The sequence below is a fragment of the Moschus berezovskii genome, chromosome 8, assembly GCF_049115385.1.
Source record: "Moschus berezovskii isolate FMDL1 chromosome 8, NW_MosBer_1.0, whole genome shotgun sequence".
Classification (NCBI taxonomy): Eukaryota; Metazoa; Chordata; class Mammalia; order Artiodactyla; family Moschidae; genus Moschus; species Moschus berezovskii.
The window spans coordinates 78283213-78304415 of NC_142467.1; the positions used below are offsets into that span (position 1 = coordinate 78283213).

Here is a 21203-nt window from a genome sequence, read left to right on the forward strand (position 1 = left end):
AAGAACACTGGAGTGGGTTGCCAGAATCCTAGAAATCGTTTATCTATTGGTGAGTGTTCCTTTACTTCTAAGGGGCTATTTCTGAAAGTTATTACCAGAGAGGAGCTACAATCTCACCTAAATCTAGGAAACACTTGCTGAGTGAATGACAAAACCATGATTAGAGGATAAATAAAGTGAGCAGAGTCAGCAATTTTACCAAACAAATCTAGCTGCTGTTGCTGCTAAGTCGCTTCAGTCGTGTCCGACTCTGTGCGACCCCATAGACGGACGCCCACCAGGTTCCGCCCTCCCTGGGATTTTCCAGGCAAGAACACTGGAGTGGGTTGCCATTTCCTTCTCCAATGTGTGAAAGTGAAAAGTGAAAGTGAAGCCGCTCAGTCGTGTCCGACTCTTCGCCACCCCATGGACTGCAGCCTACCAGGCTCCTCCGTCCATGGGATTTTCCAGGCAAGAGAACTGGAGTGAGTTGCCATCTTACGAGCTCCCATTACTTCCTGCGGCAGAACTGGTCCTTTTAAGCCAAGTCTCTTGAGCAGGGCCGCGACTGGAGGCATGTTGGACTACATTTCCCAGAGTGCCAAGGGATCTCCGCGCAGGCGCGCTTGGTAAACTACGTCGTCCCTCTCCTCAGAAGCTGGCAGGTCGCTACCAGCCTGCCCCCGCCACTCCCTCCGTCTTACCTGCCTCGCAGTCTGAAGTCCACTCTGCACTGTTTCTGCTAGTGTGTGTGTGTGCCGCTGCAGACTCGACTTATGGCCTCGATGTTGCGATTCAACGGGAGGGTAGTACTGGTTACCGGCGCGGGGGGAGGTGAGTACACGATGGCTGGAGGGCGGATGTCCAGCTCACTGTCCTGCTGGGAACCCCCTCGCCCCCACTTTTTTTTTTTTTTTTTTTAATTTACCCGCTTTGGTCGGGGTTCCGCACGCAGCTATAGCTGCGGTCCTAGCCTCTGGGCTGCGGGCCGCGGTGACTAGGCGGCTTGGGGAGCGAGCGATTGGACTCGGTGGGGTGGGAGTAGGAGGACGGACAATGACTATTCTCAGGTCTCCGAATCTCCTGCGGGTGGAGAGGTGGGGCTGGCCAGCCTTGAGTGGGGACCCAGAAACTCCTGGCGCAGCTCTCCCCACCTCCACCCCCGCCCCGGCCCCTCAAGGCTTCGGATCTGGAGAGGACAGAGGCCGGGATGGGCTGCGGGTTGCAAAACTAGGTGGGAGTTTATTCCAGCGCTCATCTGTGCGTATCAATTGCAACTCTTCCTGTCAGTAGACTCTCTAGGCCTCTGTCAAGTCTTCTAAACATGGCAGAAAAGCCATCTGGTGATTGGAATCACTTCCCACCCCTTCCTTGCCCCCAGTAGTAGAGATGTCAGCCCCTTGCCTTTGAAAAGTCAGTTGTCTTTTCCTCTGTCGGATGATTTTTAAACTCTTGAGAGGGCCTTCTTTTTAAAAAACGCATCTGGTAAGAGTTCTCCTTTTTGGACTTTGTATGCTTATCAAGCCAAGCACAGTACTGTCAAGTCCACTGGAGTCTTGGCATGGAGTTGTAAACTCAAGTGACTGCTGGGCTTAGCCAGGCGATAAAGGAGTAAAGTGAGTGTGGGGTGGGGCATTAGGAACTGGAGAGCAGAGGTCTTTCTGAAGTGGGCCCGACCTTCCTGTATTTCAGAAGCAAAGTGGAGATTGTTATGTGAAATAACTCTATTTTTAAAGGACAAAAATTAAGACAAACTACTTATACCTACATGGATGCTTTGCAGTGAGATTTTACACTATTCCAAGTGCAAAGGTCCATCCAGTCAAAGCTGTGGTTTTTCCAGTAGTCATGTATAGATGTGAGAATTGGACTATAAAGAAAGCTGAATGCTGAAGAATTGATGCTTTTGAACTGTGGTGTTGGAGAAGACTCTTGAGAGTCCCTTGGACTGCAAGGAAATCCAACCAGTGAATCCTAAAGGAAATCAGTCCTGAATGTTCTTTGGAGGGACTGATGCTGAAGCTGAAACTCCAGTACTTTGGCCACCTGATGCGAACTGACTCATTGGAAAAGACCCTGATGCTGGGAAAGATTGAAAGTGGGAGAAGAAGGGGACAACAGAGGATGAGATGGTTGGATGGCATTACTGACTCAATGAACATGAGTTTGAGTAAGCTCCGGGAGTTGGTGATAGATAGGGAAGCCTGTCGTGCTGCAGTTCATGGGGTCTCATTCTGACACGACTGAGTGACTGAATTGAAGTGAACTGAAGTGCAAGAATCTTGACCTTATGGGCCTTTGATTACCCACTGGTAGTGCCTTATACCAAGAATGGACCTAATGCAGAATTAATTTAAATTATATATTAAAAGTCACAATGGAGTTCTGACAGTTGAAGTGAGGTCAGTCGCTCAGTCATGTCCAACTCTTTGCGACCCCATGAACCAGGGCTTGCTAGACTATTCTGTCCATGGGATTTCCCAGGTGAGAATACTGTAGTGGGTTTCCATTTCCTTTTCCAGGGGATCTTCCCCACTCAGGGGTTAAAGCTCTGTCTCCTGCCTTGCAGGCAGACTTTTTATGCTCTGAGCCACCAGGGTTAAATCATACATATTTTCATATTTTCATTTATAAAATGGATTCTCATGCTTCTTTTTAGAAAATGTCTTTAGTGTTAATGAGTGGCCAGATGTTTTATATCCATAGCTATTTTCGTTTTGACATGATCATATGTTTTGGGGAAAACATTTTGTTTACACTTAGTTTTTGTTGAAAATAAGTAATGCACTCATGTTTTAAGCCATTTTTTGACAGTGAGTGATTCACAGTATGCAATAACAGTTATATGCCAATACCCAGTACACACACACACACACACACACACACACACAATCTGTTTTTGAAACATAGTACATGCAGTGCACTTTGAACTTTTCTATTCTGTTTCATTAAGTAAATGCAGATTACAACTCACTAAATTGATGTTGTGAAGTATTAATGAGTTGTTCACATGGACCACAGCCTTGTCTAATTCAGTGAAACTGTGAGCCATGCCATGTAGGGCCACCCAAGACGAACAGGTCATGGTGTAGAATTTTGATGAAACGTGGTGCATTGGAGAAGGGAATGGCAAACCACTTCAGTATTCTTGCCTTGAGAACCCTATGAACAGTATGAAAAGCAAAAAGATATGACACTGAAAGATGAACTCCCCAGGTTGGTAGGTGTCCAATATACTACTGGAGAAGAGTGGAGAAATCACCGACATGGTGGACATGAGTGTGAGCAAGCTCAAGGAGTTGGTGATGGACAGGGAAGCCAGGAGTGCTGAGTCCATGGGTCGCAAAGAGTTGGACACGACTGAGCGACTGAACTGAACTAATGAGTTGTTACTGGACAGTTCTGGATTTAGCACCTTTTGTTTATAAACTGATCCATATTTTAAAGAACCTGGATTATGTTAGTTACTAGCCATTAAATTTAAATACTGATTTGGAGCAGATACATGTGGGAAAGTTGAGACTTACATTCGGTCGTTATTAGAAAAGAAAGACTGAGATCTGATTGCAGTCCCATAACACAGACTGTTGCCCTTGAGGCCTTGGCGTTCTCTTTTAACGATGTGTATCTGTAGAACTGCATCACTGCTGAACATCCCAGGAGTGTGGCTGTGAATGCTTGCCAGGTCTGTGTCTGGGAATTAGTCTGACTCCAACTCATTCATATTCTGAAATGAAAAGAAATATCTTGGCACTATTCAGGTGCTGTTGTTTAGCTTGGAATATTGAAGAGCTTATTGGGCGACTTGGAAGAAGTTTCAGAATTGTCTGCTGCTGCTGCTGCTAAGTTGCTTCAGTCATGTCCGACACTCTGCGACCCCATAGACGGCAGCCCACCAGGCTCTGCCGTCCCTGGGATTCTCCAGGCAAGAACACTGGAGTGTGTTGCCATTTCCTTCTCCAATGCATAAAAGTGAAACGTGAAAGTGAAGTCGCTCAGTTGTGTCTGACTCTTAACGACCCCATGGACTGCAGCCCACCAGGCTCCTCCGTCCATGGGATTTTCCAGGCAAGAGTACTGGAGTGGGATGCCATTGCCTTCTCTGTCAGAATTGTCTAGCCTGTAAACAATTTAGCCACGATGGGTGGTATAACAGGAAGTTGTATTTATTAGCAGATGGTGGTAGCAGTTGCTGGGGATGGAAATGTGAGAGTGGTGGAATTGCGCAGTGGAAGAGGGAGTCTGGCCATTGTGAATTTGAGATGATTGTATAATAGCAAGCTGTAGACCTGGAGTTAGTAAGAAGTGTGTGAGTAGTTGGAAATTCTGAAGTCAGGAGAGACTTTGAAGTTTGACTTCCTTTGTGTAAACCTAGAAAGTGAAATAGTCCAGGAAGCTAGTCTCAGAGACTCTGTTAACTTGAAGAAGAGGGTAGTCAAACCCACTGAGAAGAGCACTAAACAAGCACTGTGAGAAAAGAATCAACTGATTTTTGACAGTGCGAAAGAAGTTAAGGTCAGAAGAGAAATACGGAAGAGAGGATGGTTGACAGTGAACTTAGGTGCAGGAGAAAGTTAAGACAGGCTTTGAAAGAGGATTAAGAGAAAATAGAAGCTCTTGAATTTAATTTTTTTGTTCATTTTGACTCTAGTTGTGCTGGCCATTGTGGGGAATGCAAAAGAATGACATAAATCTCATCCTTTAAGAACCTTCTAGTTTATTTGGGGAGACAGACTGACACATAAAGTATTTAAATGGTGTTTATATAAGCATAGATACACAAACATGGGAGGACACAGTGAATCTGTTAATGGACTAGTGGTGGTGTTAGAGAGAAACAGGAAAGAGAATTTCACTTTTAACTTTATGTACAGATTTGTGTACAGTTTGCTTGTGTCATTAGGATAAAAGTAGATTACTCACATACCTTTTCAGAGAATTGGATAGCTTGGTTTTGAGATAATACTCTGATTAACTGAGGTCAATCTGTACTAGAGATGTGTCCCATTCCTTTCATCTGATGTTTTTCCACTTTGTTACCATTTTTTGCATTCTGGTCATGAGTATTGATTTCGTTGAAAACCTCATGTTTAAATCTAGTGTTTCAGCCTTGATCTAATAAAATATGAAGCGGCTTGACTTACTATATTGGCTGGGTTCTTGCTCATCCATTTAGAGTAGATTAAATTTTAAAGTAAATTATTTGATGATCTTTTAGTTTTGGAAAAATTTTTAATTTGGGTTCTTTGTAGAAGAACTTGATAATTTAGCTGTCTCCTTTTGTTATTTGTTCACTTATTTATGAATTAATTTAAATTCAGTTCAGTTCAGTCGCTCAGTCTTGTCCCACTCTTTGCGACCCCATGAACTGCAGCATGACAGGCCTCCCTGTCCATCACCAACTGCCACAGTCTACCCAAACTCATGTCCATTGAGTCAGTGATGCCATCCAGCCATCTCATCCTCTGTCGTCCCCTTCTCCTCCTGCCCTCAATCTTTCCCAGCATCAGGGTCTTTTCCAGTGAATCAGCTCTTTGCATCAGGTGGCCAAAGTAGTGGAGTTTCAGCTTCAACATCAGGCCTTCCAATGAACACCCAGGACTGATCTCCTTTAGGATGAACTTGTTGGCTCTCCTTGCAGTCCAAGGGACTCTCAAGAGTCTTCTCCAACACCACAGTTCAAAAGCATCAATTCTTCAGCACTCAGCTTTCTTTATAGTCCAAATCTTACATCCATACATGACTACTGGAAAAACCATAGCCTTGACTAAGGGGACCTTTGTTGACAAAGTAATGTCTCTGCTTTTTTAATATGCTGTCTAAGTTGGTCATAACTTTCCTTCCAAGGAAAAGTCTTGGAATTTCATGCCTGCAGTCACCATCTGCAGAGATTTTGGAGCCCCAAAAAATAAAGTTAGCCACTGTTTCCCCATCTAATTGCCTTGAAGTGATGGGACTGGATGCCATGATCTTAGTTTTCTGAATGTTGAGCTTTAAGCCAACTTTTTCACTCTCCTCTTTCACTTTCATCAAGAGGCTCTTTAGTTGTTCTTCACTTTCTGCGGTAAGGGTGGTATTATCTACATATCTGAGATGATTGATATTTCTCCCAGCAATCTTGATTCTAGCTTGTGCTTCTTCCAGCCTAGCGTTTCTCATGATGTACTCTGCATATAAGTTAAATAAGCAGGGTGACAATATACAGCCTTGACGTACTCCTTTTCCTATTTGGAACCAGTCTGTTGCCATGTGTCCAGTTCTAACTGTTGCTTCCTGACCTGCATACAGGTTTCTCCAGAGGCAGGCCAGGTGGTCTGGTATTGCCATCTCTTTCAGAATTTTCCACACTTAATTGTGATCCACACAGTCAAAGGCTTTGGCATAGTCAATAAAGCAGAAATAGATGTTTTTCTGGAACTCTCTTGCTTTTTCGATGATCCAGCAGATGTTGGCAATTTGATCTCTGGTTCCTCTGCCTTTTCTAAAACCAGCTTGAACATCTGGAAGTTCATGGTTCATGTATTGCTGAAGCCTGGCTTGGAGAATTTTGAGCATGACTTTACTAGCATGTGAGATGAGTGCAGTTGTGAGGTAGTTTGAGGATTCTTTGGCATTGCCTTTCTTTGGGATTGGACTGAACTGACCTTTTCCAGTCCTGTGGCCACTACTGAGTTTTCTAAATTTGCTGACATATTGAGTGCAACACTTTCACAGCATCATCTTTTAGGATTTGAAATAGTTCAAGTGGAACTCCATCACTCCACTAGCTTTGTTTGTAGTGATGCTTCCTAAGGCCCACTTGACTTCACATTCCAGGATGTCTGGCTCTGGGTGAGTGATCACGCCATCGTGATTATCTTGGTCATGAAGATCTATTTTGTATGGTTCTTCTGTGTATTCTTGCCACCTCTTCTTAATATCTTCTGCTTCTGTTAGGTCCATACTATTTCTGTCCTTTATTGAGACCATCTTTGCATGAAATGTTCCCTTGGTATCTCTAATTTTCTTGAAGAGATCTCTAGTCTTTCCCATTCTGTTGTTTTCCTCTATTTCTTTGCATTGATCGCTGAGGAAGGCTTTCTCCCTCCTTGGTATTCTTTGGAACTCTGCATTCAGATGCTTATATCTTTCCTTTTCTCCTTTGCTTTTTGCTTCTCTTCTTTTCACAGCCATTTGTAAGGCCTCCTCAGACAGCCATTTTACTTTTTTGCATTTCTTTTCCACGGGGATGGTCTTGATCCCTGTCTCCTGTACAATGTCACGAACCTCCGTCCAGAGTTCATCAGGCACTCTATCAGATCTAGTCCCTTAAATCTATTTGTCACTTCCACTGTATAATCATAAGGGATTTGATTTAGGTCATACCTGAACTGTCTAGTGGTTTTCCTCACTTTCTTCAATTTAAGTCTGAATTTGGCAATGAGGAGTTCATGATCTTAGCCACAGACAGCCTCTTGTCTTGTTTTTGCTAACTGTATAGAGCTTCTCCATCTTTGCCTGCAAAGAGTATAATCAATCTGATTTTGGTGTTGACCATCTGGTGATGTCCATGTGTAGAGTCTTCTCTTGTGTTGTTGGAAGAGGGTGTTTGCTATGACCAGCGCGTTCTCTTGGCAAAACTCTGTTAGCCTTTGTCCTGCTTCATTCCGTGCTCCAAGGACAAATTTGCCTGTTAATCCAGGTGTTTCTTGACTTCCTGCTTTTGCATTCCAGTCCCCCATAATGAAAAGGACATCTTTTTTGGGTGTTAATTCTAAAAGGTCTTGTAGGTCTTCATAGAACCATTCCACTTCGGCTTCTTCAGCGTTACCGGTTGGGGCTTAGACTTGGATTACCATGATATTGAACGGTTTGCCTTAGAAACGAACAGAGATCATTCTGTCATTTTTGAGATTGCATCTAATTACTGCATTTCGGACTCTTGTTGACTCTGATGGCTACTCCATTTCTTCTAAGGGATTCCTGCCCACAGTAGTAGATATAATGGTCATCTGAGTTAAATTCACCCATTCCAGTCCATTTTACTTCGCTGATTCCTAGAATGTCAACGTTCACTCTTCTCATCACCTGTTTGACCACTTCCAATTTGCCTTGATTCATGGACCTACCATTTCAGGTTTCTATGCAATATTGCTCTTTACAGTATCGGACCTTGGTTCTATCACCAGTCACATCCACAACTGGTTGTTGCTTTTGCTTTGGCTCCATCCCTTCATTCTTTCTGGAGTTGTTTCTCCAGTGATCTCCAGTAGCATATTGGGCACCTACTGACCTGGGGAATTCATCTTTCAGTGTCCTATCCTTTTGCCTTTTCATACTGTTCATGGTGTTCTCAAGGCAAGATAAACTACCAGTAAGTTTATCAGTTCAATTTTTAAAAATGTGTACATATTAAAATGATTGAAAAAATACAGAAGTAAGCTTTCCATTCCTTGTTGCTAATCACACAATTCTGTTACTCAGAGGTGAACCACTAATTCCCAGTCTCTTATAGTCTTCCTAAGATATTCTCTGCCTATAAAGTTTACATAGGCATGTATCCATTTTTGGATGTATAAATTTATATTCTATAGCTTTGAATCTGAATTAAGTATTTTGTGTGTGTATGTGGTGATTATGTAGTCAAGGTTCAGAGCAGAATGTAGAAACTGTTAGATATTTGAAACAGGAAAGGGCTCAGTAGAAGCACTTGGCTTTTGTAAAACTGCCCCATTAGTGGAGCCACTGTCTCTGAGGCTGCCCTTGGAACTGCCACTGCCCAAATAGTCACTGGCTCTATGAACCTAGAGAATGGAAGTTGCCATCCAGAGATTAGGGAGCTTGATCTAGAAGCTGCCAGTATATCCACTTAATACCTAGAAAGCTTCAGGAAATTGGTTTCCTAACCAGCAGCACTGGCCAGTTGTCACAGTACAGTGACTTCTGCCTCATTTCCTCCTTCCAAATTTCATTTTGTGTGCGTTTTCATGCACATGCGTTTAACGGTGGAACACAGATCACATCTAGCATCCTAGAAGCTAGGTAGAATGTAGGAAATGGTAGATAAAATGGGTGTAAAGTATAGTTTTACGTTTTCCAGCTCCTAAAAGTAGAAATAGGTACAGTAGAGGCTGAGAGTACCAGTGAAGCCTACCTACTCTTGTAATTAATTGCACATCAGTTACTTTTCAATAGGGATTGGATCGAGTAGACCAAAAAAATTATTCTAACAGTTGCTCAACTTTGTGATTTTTTTTTTTTCTTCAATAGGATTGGGCCGAGCCTATGCCCTGGCTTTTGCAGAAAGAGGTGCATCAGTTGTTGGTAAGTTGATAAATTTTTCTTTTCATTTAGTACTTAGGAACTAAAATACAGTCTTCACAAGACAGACACCTTAGTATTTACATCAAATAATTTGTCAAGGTCAAATTTTATCACCAATTTTTTTTCTTCTGCCAGCAAAATATTTTCCCCATTGAGGCTGATTTTGTAACTTACTTTTTATTTATTTATTTATTTTTTTGTAACTTACTTTTTAAAGTAAACTAGAATTTGCAACTCAGTAGAATTGAGAAAGATAAGTAGGCGTTCATTATAAAGTTCTTGAATTTGGTATATTGTGGGCTGTAATTTTTTCTTATAACAGACTGGTAGAAGATCAATCCCTGTAAGTGTAAATATATTGGTAAGGAAAGAAATAAGTGCATTTTTGTAACTGGAAGTTTGAAATCAGGAAATCCAAAGTATGTTTTTTTTGTTTTTTAATTTCTTTCATCAAAAATTTTCAAATGGGAGCTTTTATAACAGTTTAAAAAATTTTAATTGAAGGGGCATTTACATGAGGTTTACTGTGGGGATTCAGTTGGAGGATGGGGTATTTGAGAACACACTAAATGTGGGCAGTTTTAGTAATCTCAGTGGTTTGTCTGGTGTGCTTGGCAGTTGGTGTGGAATAGGAGTGGGCTTGTCTACAGCCCCATCTTTGTGGGGAGTAACTAAATGGATCTTCGGTGTCAGGTAGGTATGTAGGGCAGTTGTATGCCCCAATATTTATTAATATCTTTCCTGGGCTTTGACCTCCCAATCAGTTTTCCTACATCTTACTGGGGAATACAGAGAGATAGATTTCTCCCAATTTGTTTATGAATACATGTGTATTCATGTGACTTAACAAGCAGCCAGGTTTTCTAAACCAGGAAGACCTAAGCAGGATATTGAATTACTTTTCTCCCTCAGTGTGGATGGGTAGCTTATTTTTATGGAAGATCTTGGATGTTGTTTAAGGTCATAGCCACAGTGTGTCAATCCAGTCTGCTTCTTGCAGCAAGAAGAAGAACACAGTGTCAACACATTTTGACATTGTGATATTTTGTCAGGGGTGTATAGTTCAGACTTTTTTTTTTGCCAGATTGTCCCAAGAATGTGTCATGTCAGGGCCTGTTGTTTCTTTACTTTCTTTAAAAAGATATTGCTATTAATTTATTAATATTTTTACTCATAACATTTTATTTACATCTTTGCACTCAGTTCCATAGATGCTAGGATCTCTTTTTATCTTTTGCATCTCCTAAAGGACCTAGAATATTGCCTTTTATAAAGAAAGGGTTTTATTCATTGGTTCTTTTATTGTTGTAGCCCCTTTTTGGGGATGGGTTGAGTAACTTGCTACTTTTTTGGTTGTGGCTGAGTTATAATCTTAGTTTATAAATTTGTTTTGTAAAACCTTTTGCAGCAATATGTGTGTGGATCAGAATTCCTTTATCTTTTATGTTTGTTGAACTCAGGTTGGACTTTTTCAGGGACGGTGTGTCTCTTGTCATTGACCCAGGGATGGTATTGCAACAGGTGCTTGTTAAAGTCCAAAAAGGTAAAAAGTTCATGTTTTTGGAAAATTATTTACCAAAATTGGCTGGAGAACCAGATATAGTTTAGTTTATGTGAAAGTGCAGAACTTTTCTACCACTTGTTAGCCTGTGACCTGGCTGTGAATTCTCCAGGCTACCAATGGTTTTTGTCCATTCTAAAGGAGATCAGTCCTGGGTGTTCATTGAAAGGACTGATGCTAAAGCTGAAACTCCAGTCCTTTGGCCACCTCATGCGAAGAGTTGACTCACTGGAAAAGACTCTGATGCTGGGAGGGATTGGGGCAGGAGGAGAAGGGGACGACAGAGAGTGAGATGGCTGGATGGCATCACTGACTCGATGGACATGAGTTTGAGTGAACTCTGGGAGTTGGTGATGGACAGGGGGTCCTGGTGTGCTGTGATTCAGGGGGTTGCAAAGACTCGGACACAACTGAGCGACTGAACTGAACTGAACCACCACTACCCTGTGCTTTAACTTATTAAAACATAGATGCCCTGCTTCCAGATTTTTTTATGTGCACTGACATTTCTCCTGAGTTAATTTTGTTCTGCTCAGCATATTTTTACTTGAGGAAGCAAAAAATAGGAAACAGGAGTAAGCATATGTAGGATTTATGACAGAGTAGCTTGTTTGTGGTAAAATTACTGATCAATTAGTCTTAGGACTACCTCAGAGGCCAGTAAGAAGTAAAACCTTAAGACATGGAGTAGCTTATTTCTCATGTGAGAGTGCTTTTGCTTGGTTATGCTGAGTTAACAAACAGATCTTATTGGTTTATCATAATAAGGGATAGTTTCACACTTACATGATAGTTCACCTTCTGGTCAGCTGTCTCTCTGCTCTGTGTATCTTATTAATTTCAGGATCCCAGCTGAAGGAGTGACTCTCATCATGACTGTTCCCCATGGTAGTGCTTAAAGCTTCTGTTTAGAAGTGACATGGCACTTCTACTCACATTTCACTGGCCAAAGGAAATCACCTGGCCAAGCCCAAAGTTAAGGGTATCACTTAAGATAGTCTCAAGCTTCCTGTTAATATGATTGCTGTCTTTTATGTTCCATAATATCAAGCATTATGGGAGATTTAAATCTGAGTATAAGAACTGCTAAGCCTTTGGCTGATAATAGGGGACATTTGTTTTTGTACAGATTACATCTTTGAATAAATGTGTGTGCATATCTGAAGAAAATGTTGGGAATGGAATAGGTTTGAGATTTCCTCAGTTGGTGAGCCATATCAAGTTCTCTGAATAGTAAGTTTTATCCTGAGGGCTTGAACACAAAGAAGATTGAAGTGTTCCAGGAAGCAGAACCTCTTCTTTGACAGTAAGAAAGGCAAAATGCTTTCTGTTCTTGAACTGGAGGAGTAGCACTTAGGGGTAATTTAAATTGATGTGTTTTAAAGTAAGATTGGCACAATTTCTTTTCTGTGCTGTAGTTACGTGACAACTGGTAAAGATGAGTTTTTTAAGTTCCTGTCGTCAGATGCCAGAGCCTGTGTTTTTAGCTGCTGTGTGATCCTGATAGCCAGAAGGGGAACTTCAGTGTGGGAAAGTGAATTGTCTCTGAAGTTAGGTAAGGCTTTGAATCCTGGCTCTGCTGTCCAGTTACATGACTTGTCTGAATATTAGTAGCCACCTTACCTAATAACTGCCAGGATTATGGTGGGGATTAAATGACACCAAGAATTAAAGTCTTTTGTAAAGGTGGGGGGGGAACAGTATTAGTGACTGCCTACCATGTCTTGGGCACTGTGCTCAGGATTATATCAAAGTGAGCTTTGGGGGCATCCCAGGTTGGAGTAATGTAATCTAGGGGACGGAGGATGAGAGATGAGAGGTGACAGGAGGTCAGATCATATAGGACCATTTAGTTCAGAAGGACTGGCTTTTACCCTGATTTTTTTTTCTTTTTAAAATGAATTTTTATTGGAGTATAGTTGCTTTACAATGTTGTGTCAGTTTCTACTGTACAGCAACCTGAGTCAGCTGTAAGTGTACATATAGCCCCTCTTTGTTTGATTTCCTGCCAATTTAGGTCATCACAGAGCACTCAGTCAAGTTCCCTGAGCTATACAGTGGGTTCTCATTAGTTATCTATTTTATGCTGCTAAGTCGCTTCAGTCGTGTCCGACTCTGTGCAACCCTATAGATGGCAGCCCACCAGGCTCCGCCATCCCTGGGATTCTCCAGGCAAGAACACTGGAGTGGGTTGCCATTTCCTTCTCCAATGCATGAAAGTAAAAAGTGAAAGTGAAGTCGCTCAGTCGTGTCCAACTCCTAGCGACCCCATGGACTTCAGCCTACCAGGCTCCTCCATCCATGGGATTTTCCAGGCAAGAGTACTGGAGTGGGTTGCCATTTCCTTCTCCATATGCAGGATTATCTATTTTATGCATAGTATCAATAGTGTATATATGTCAATACCAACACCCCAATTCCTATGTCACCACCTTTACCTACTTGGGGTCCATATGTTTGTACTCTCCATCTGTGTCTCTATTTCTGTTTTGCAGGTAAGATGGCGTATACTGTTTTTCTAGATTTCTAATGAGAACCTACTTTCATGACCTGATTTAAGGTTTAAATTGATCATTCTGCTTGCTCTCTGAGGAGGAGGTTCTGGAGGAGTAAGACTGGAATTGGAGGAGGATGTTGAGCATGTGCGGGTTTATTATCATATGAACTCTTATTGTCTGTACTTATAATAATTTTTCGTTAAAAAAAGAAGTGGAAGCAGAGAGATCTGTCAGGTTATTGCAATAATCTGTAAAAGAGAAGGGGTTGATTCAGACAGTTGGTAGGGATGGAAGTGGTACAAAGAGGTTAAATTCTGGGTATATTTGGAAGGTAGGTATGGCAGGATTTGGTTATTTGATGATGTGGGTTGAAAAGGAGAGAGGATAGAGTGAGATAGAAAAGACTGAGAAGGGCCAGATTCCCAGAGAGGGGACATTCCTGTCGACTTTCAGATGAGGATGGTAAGTGGGCAGTGGGACATAGGACTCTATAGTTGGGGGGACAGTGAAGCTATAGAAATCTATTTTCAGTTCCCAGGTGGTACTTAAAGCCAGGAGACGATCACATTACCCAGGTGGTGAGTGCAGATAGACAGGAGGTGGAGTCCCAGGAGGACTCAGTTGCTCATTTTCAGTTTCTTATTCCTTTAAAGAGACCTTTGATGCCTTCTTGTTGAGACAGATTCAGTCCCTTAAATTAAGGGGGCCTCATTTAAGATACGGCTTTCTAAACTGTTAAAACATTTTGGAGGCCTTCATTGGAAGGACTGATGCTAAAGCTGAAACTCCAATACTTTGGCCACCTCATGCGACGAGTTGACTCATTGGAAAAGACTTTGATGCTGGGAGTGATTGGTGGTGGGAGGAGACGGGGATGACAGAGAATGAGATGGCTGGATGGCATCACCACCTCGATGGACATGAGTTTGAGTGAACTCCGGGAGTTGGTGATGGACAGGGAGGCCTGGCGTGCTGTGATTCATGGGGTTGCAAAGAGTTGGACACTACTGAGTGACTGAACGGAACGGAACGGAACGGATGGCCATTCTGGAAAAGATTCCTGATGAACTAGGGTGATGGTATCTTTCTACCAAACCATGAAAATCAAGGCATAAACAGAATACACAAGGAAATCCCCATTGGGGCCACTGTATCAATGAAATGATTCTTAATGCTACTGTTTGCTATCAGAAACTTTTCAGAATGGGAGGAAAGGCATCGATATAGAAAACAGAAATGCCTGGAAGGACATCTAAAAAATGGTTAATAGCAGTTACCTCTGGGATAGGACACGGGTTAGAAAGGGCTCTTTGAATCTGTAGTGTTTGAATTTCTTAATAGCATTAAAAAAAAGTAAATAACCTCTCCAAAAAATAAGTACACTTGTAGTATAATATTGCCTTTGTCATCTTTTTATACACTTCTCAGATTACTCATTGTAAAGTATGTCATGTGAAAAATCAATGCATATAAAAGTTATTTCGATTTTGTAGATTTGGAAGCACCATTTTACTTTGGAAATAAAAGTAGTTTATAGGTATGTCATTTGTCATAGATATGACTTAGCTGGTGTCAAATCCTTGGATTTGAATAAATATATGAACAGGAATATGTGTAAGGACAGTTACAGAGCTCTCTTCAGATGCAAAGCATTGTAACATTATTATTCCTGATAATTAAGTGGGAACTTAGAAATTGCTATATAAGCAATTTCCCAGAGAGAAGGAACTACTTTTAGTAAAGTGAAACAGTAAAGTGAGGTCAGACTTTAAGGGATCTTGAAAGTTAGGCAGTGAATGATAGATAGGGTTCTACTGCAGATTTTCAGTGGGGGAATGAAAGTTTAAGGCTGTTGTAGGGCCATTACCCAGCAACTGGCTGCTAGCAGCCTGGAATGATTAAGATTGGAGGGAAAAGGCCACCAGGGAGGCACTTACAGTAGTCTGGGCATGAAATGATAAAACAGGAAAGAAATGGCATTAATTGGTTCCTCAGAAGAACTGGAAACTCCTCAGCACACAATCTATCTACCTTCCAAGCTCAAAGTGCTGGATACAGAGTGTGAACAGAGTGAGTATTTGACGAATCATAATGAAATGGATGTCAAGCCTTGATAGCATGGTGGCATGTACTCTTCAGAAATGGGAGAAAAGAGAGAATCCCTGGGAAATGACTTAGCCAGCAAAGTGCTGCTGAGAGGGTGGGACAGTTTGAGGAAGATGATGATCAGTTTGATTTGCATTTTTTTTTCCACAACACACTAAAAGTGATATATGTTGCCTTAGCTGGTTTAGCAGCCCTGATATCAGGAGACCCAAAACATGTTTCTGGCTCTAGTCTTTGAGGCCAGTAGTCAGAGCTGAAGAATAGCATGAGAGAACAGGAAAACTTTCTGAGAGCCAAGTCCTATACACACATAGGATTGCTCAAGAAACACCTGGAGTAACAGGCAAATTTGGCTTTGGAGCACGGAATGAAATAGGACAAAGACTAATAGAATTTTCCCAAGAGAACACACTGGTCATAGCAAACACCCTCTTCCAAAAACACAAGAGAAGACTCTACACATGGACATCACCAGATGGTCAACACCAAAATCAGATTGATTATACTCTTTGCAGGCAAAGATGGAGAAGCTCTATACAGTTAGCAAAAACAAGACAGGGAGCTGACTGTGGCTAAGATCATGAACTCCTCATTGCCAAAGTCAGACTTAAATTGAAGAAAGTTAAGAAAACCACTAGACCATTCAGGTATGACCTAAATCAAATCCCTTATGATTATACAGTGGAAGTGACAAATAGATTTAAGGGACTAGATCTGATAGAGAGAGTGCCTGATGAACTATGGATGGAGGTTCGTGACATTGTACAGGAGACAGGAATGAAGACCATCCCCATGGAAAAGAAATGCAAAAAAGCAAAATGGCTGTCTGAGGAGGCCTTACAAATGGCTGTGAAAAGAAGAGAAGTGAAAAGCAAAGGAGAAAAGGAAAGATATAAGCATCTGAATGCAGAGTTCCAAAGAATAGCAAGGAGAGATAAGAAAGCCTTCCTCAGCGATCAATGCAAAGAAATAGAGGAAAACGGAATGGGAAAGACTAGAGATCTCTTCAGGAAAATCAGAGATACCAAGGGAACATTTCATGCAAAGATGGACTTGATAAAAGACAGAAATGGTTTGGACCTAACAGAAGCAGAAGATATTAAGAAGAGGTGGCAAGAATACACAGAAGAACTGTATCAAAAAGATCTTCATTACCAAGATAATCATGATGGTGTGATCACTCACCTAGAGACAGAGATCTTGGAATGTGAAGATCTTAGAAAGCATCACAATGAACAAAGCTAGTGGAGGTGATGGAGTTCCACTTGAGCTATTTCAAATCCTGAAAGATGATGCTGTGAAAGTGCTGCACTCAATATGCCAGCAAACTTGGAAAACTCAGCAGTGGCCACAGGACTGGAAACGGTCAGTCTTCATTTCAATCCCAAAGAAAGGCAATGCCAAAGAATCCTCAAACTACCGCACAATTGCACTCATCTCACATGCTAGTAAAGTCATGCTCAAAATTCTCCAAGCCAGGCTTCAGCAATACGTGAACCGTGAACTTCTAGACGTTCAAGCTCATTTTAGAAAAGGCAGAGGAACCAGAGATCAAATTGCCAACATCTGCTGGATCATGGAAAAAGCGAGGGAGTTCCAGAAAAACATCTGCTTCTGCTTTATTGACTATGCCAAAGCCTTTGACTGTGTGGATCACAATAAACGGTGGAAAATTCTGAAAGAGATGGGAATACCAGACCACCTGACCGCCTCTTGAGAAACCTATATGCAGGTCAGGAAGCAACAGTTAGAACTGGACATGGAACAACAGACTGGTTCCAAATAGGAAAAGGAGTACTTTAAGGCTGTATATTGTCACCCTGCTTATTTAACTTATATGCAGAGTACATCATGAGAAATCCTGGGCTGGAAGAAGCACAAGCTGGAATCAAGATTGCCGGGAGAAATATCCATAACCTCAGATATGCAGATAACACCATCCTTATGGCAGAAAGTGAAGAAGAACTAAAGAGCCTCTTGATGAAAGTGAAAGAGGAGAGTGAAAAAGTTGTCTTAAAGCTCAACATTCAGAAAACAAAGATCATGGCATCTGGTCCCATCACTTCATGGCAAATAGATGGGGAAACAGTGGAAACAGTGTCAGACTTTATTTTTGGAGGCTCCAAAATCACTGCAGATGGTGATTGCAGCCATGAAATTAAAAGACACTTACTCCTTGGAAGGAAAGTTATGACCAACCTAGATAGCATATTAAAAAGCAGAGACGTTACTTTGCCAACAAAGATCCGTCTAGTGAAGGCTCTGGTTTTTCATGTATGGATGTGAGAGTTGGACTGTGAAGAAAGCTGCTCGCTGAAGAATTGATTCTTTTGAACTGTGGTGTTGGAGAAGACTCTTGAGAACCTTGGACTCAAGGAGGTCCAACCAGTCCATTCTAAAGGAGATCAATCCTGGGTGTTCATTGGAAGGACTGATGCTGAAGCTGAAACTCCACTACTTTGGCCACCTCATGCAAAGAGTTGACTCACTGGAAAAGATTCTGATGCTGAGGAGGGGATGACAGAGAGTGAGATGGCTGGATGGCATCACCGACTCGATGGACATGAATTTGAGTGAACTCCGGGAGTTGGTGATGGGCAGGGAGGCCTGGCGTGCTGTGATTCATGGGGTCACAAAGAATTGGACACGACTGAGTGACTGAACTGAACTGAAAGACAAATCCAGATTTCTCAATCTGGTTTATGTAACAAAATGTTAAAAATCAATGTACGTAATACATCAAATAATAGTAATGCTCTGCTGTTTCTCTTTCAACATTTCAATAAAAGAATTTTATAATTTGCAACATATAGGATAAAAAATTAACATCTTTTATAAATAAGTGACATGTATATGGGGCTTCCCCAATGACTCAGAATCTACCTGCTATGCAGAAGACACAGGAGACCAGGGTTCAGTCCCTGGGTTGGGAAGATCCCCTTCAGGAGGGCATGACAACCCACTCCAGTATTCTTGTCTGGAGACTCCCATGGACAGAGGAGCCTGGTGGGCTACAGTCTATCGGGTTCCATAGAGTCGGGCATGACTAAAGTGACGAGCATGCGTGCATGCAATGTGTACACATCTGTACGAAAAAAAGGCACCCCAAATGAAATGTTATTTAAGCAGAGAAAACAGTAAACAGAAATATAAATGACAAGCCTATGAAAATAATGTAACTTTACTAGTGCTAAAATAACGGCTACAATTTATAATTATTTAATTGTTATACTGAAAAGAATGATAATGTCTAGTGTTGGGAGGATATGGGGAAACACCCATTCTCACAAATCTGGTTCTGTTTTCAGGCTTTGTTAGCTGATAACTCAGTACTTTGTGTTTAGGTATCCATTTTCCTATTTATAGGGTACTTTTATAGGCTCCAAGTGTGTTTATAATTCTCTGGATCCGTATGTCTCTACTCTTGTGGTTAGTATATAGTAAGTAGGTGTTTAATAAAAATTCAGTGGATTTTTAATTTAAAAAACTTACATAGTCTTTAATAGAGTATCCAAGTCATTGATTTATTTAAAATGCGGAAATAGGCAAAAGATTTTACATCTTAAAAAAACCAAAAAACTCTTCAGAGCTATAAACTGGATTTTATATGGGGGATTTACAAATATATCACTTTTGGGGATATTTTGATGATTTCACTCCAGTACTCTTGCCTAGAAAATCCCATGGATGGAGCAGCCTGGTAGGCTGCAGTCCGTGGGGTCACTAAGGAGACTTCACTTTCACTTTTCACTTTCACACATTGGAGAAGGAAATGGCAACCCACTCCAGTGTTCTTGCTTGGAGAATCCCAGGGACGGGGGAACCTGGTGGGCTTCCATCTATGGGGTCACACAGAGTCGGACATGACTGAAGTGACTTAGCAACAGCAGCAGCAGCTGAAAAAACTCTCTCCCTTAACTATCATAATCTTACCAATAGGTAGTAAAATTATTGTGTATTTTGAAGCTGTTTGTTTGAGTGAGGTGGCTGATTTATTGTTTCTTCTGTATTCTCTCCAAGCAAACATGACTTTTTTTTTTTTAAGTGGAAATAATTAGGATAAAAGAAACTTGTTCACAGCATTAGAGGAGCAGAGTGGTATTGTGGTGGGTCCAGGTTCTTGTCTGAATTTTACTATTTCATGTAGCCTTGGCGCCTGGAACAAGTTACCTAACTTTTCCTAAACTCTTTCATCTTCTGTAAAAATAGCAACAACTGTTCCTGCCAATCTCCTGGAAAACTGTATGGAGCTCAAATGCAGCAATGTACAAACTTGTGTCTTTAACAGTAGGTGGTAGGGATATTTTAAAATATTGTTATAATTGGAATATTCAGTCAGTTCAGTTCAGTTGCTCAGTCGTGTCTGACTCTCTGCGGCCCCGTGGACTTCAGCACGCCAGGCCTCCCTGTCCATTGCCAACTCCCGGAGTTTACTCAAACTCTTGTCTATTGAGTCAGTGATGTCATCCAACCATCTTAACCTCTGTAGTCCCCTTCTCCTCCAGATGTGTCTTTAACAGTAGGCGGTAGGGATATTTTAAAAATATTGTTATAATTGGAATATTAGTCATATATATATATAAATGATGACAGGGTCACGTAGTATAAGTACATTTCTCTTTGTTTACAAACAGTCTTTTAATGTTGTTGCTGGCTAAACCCTTCAGTGTGTAATCAGTGCTTTTCTAGTTAAGGCTGTAATCCCTGTGAATTAGCTCTGGTAGGGTAACTGAGTAGGGTCAGTGTTAAATATGTCCTCTCTGAGGTGAATACTTGTCTTGAATAAATCTATTTTGATACTGTTTCACTGCACTGGTCATTGATCTCAGTAATTATTCAGGCTTCAATGTTTACCTTTAATTGCACTTGGAATAGTTTGTACTTGGGGATAGTGTTTCATTTCATAATTGTACATTTCTTTCTTTACTTCAATATTGTCTTCGTCAATTTGCCTTTGAACTTTCCCTTGCTTGGGTAAAAAAGGTCTTAGAAGACTGTTAGTTATATGTTTCAAAATCTTGATTTCTTTTTTATTGTTCATTTCCTGTTATTTAAGTAACTGTACTCAAATAATGAATAGTTAATAGGAATTTAGTCTTGAGAATCTTAGCACTTAAAAAAAATTCTCTGAGGGATAATGTAAGGCATTCCCCCATTATTTTTTGTCTTTGTAGCTTTTTTTATTTGCAATAAGGCGGATAAGACTATATTGTTAGAAAAAATACACCTCAGTCCAAATTTTGAAAAACTAATTTCCTTTAAGCACAAAAACACATTTGACTAGTTTTTCTCTGAGTCCTCTCTTTATCTCCTTTTACAACCCTACCCCAGTTCCAACCCTCACCCCAATTCCCCCATAAAGAGAGTTATACTTCAAAACAAAAAAAGATCTTGTGCATTTTTTTTCAGGTATGATAATCATCAATTTGATCATATTAAGAGAGTTTAAATTTTAGCATATATCTCTATGCCATTATTAATTAGTAATTTTAAAATTATTATATTCCTCATGGTTTATGCAATAACCCTACAAAAACGATCACTTTGCAATGTAAGTTAATTCTTTGTCCCCAGTATTTGTCTTAAAATCTGTTTTTTCCAAGATGTTTGGCATCAATCTATTGTGGCTCAGATGGTAGGGAATCTGCCTGCGGTGCAGGAGACCCAGGTTTGATCCCTGGGTCAGGAAGACGCCCTGGAGAAGGGAATGGCAACCCACTCCAGTATTCTTGGCTGGAGAATTCCACGGACAGAGA

At 41.1% G+C, this 21203-nt stretch overlaps 1 protein-coding gene across 1 annotated transcript in view; it reads left to right on the top strand.

Annotated features, from left to right (window-relative positions):
- The first annotated feature begins 599 nt into the window (after nt 1-599).
- The window catches only part of HSD17B4 (hydroxysteroid 17-beta dehydrogenase 4), a 104822-nt gene continuing 84218 nt past the window's right edge, over nt 600-21203 (top strand). Inside the window, exons 1-2 of the mRNA XM_055429357.2 lie at nt 600-813; nt 9229-9282. Of these exons, the coding sequence (XP_055285332.2) occupies nt 756-813; nt 9229-9282 (112 nt within the window). The 5' untranslated portion in view covers nt 600-755. The remainder of the gene's footprint in view (nt 814-9228; nt 9283-21203) is intronic.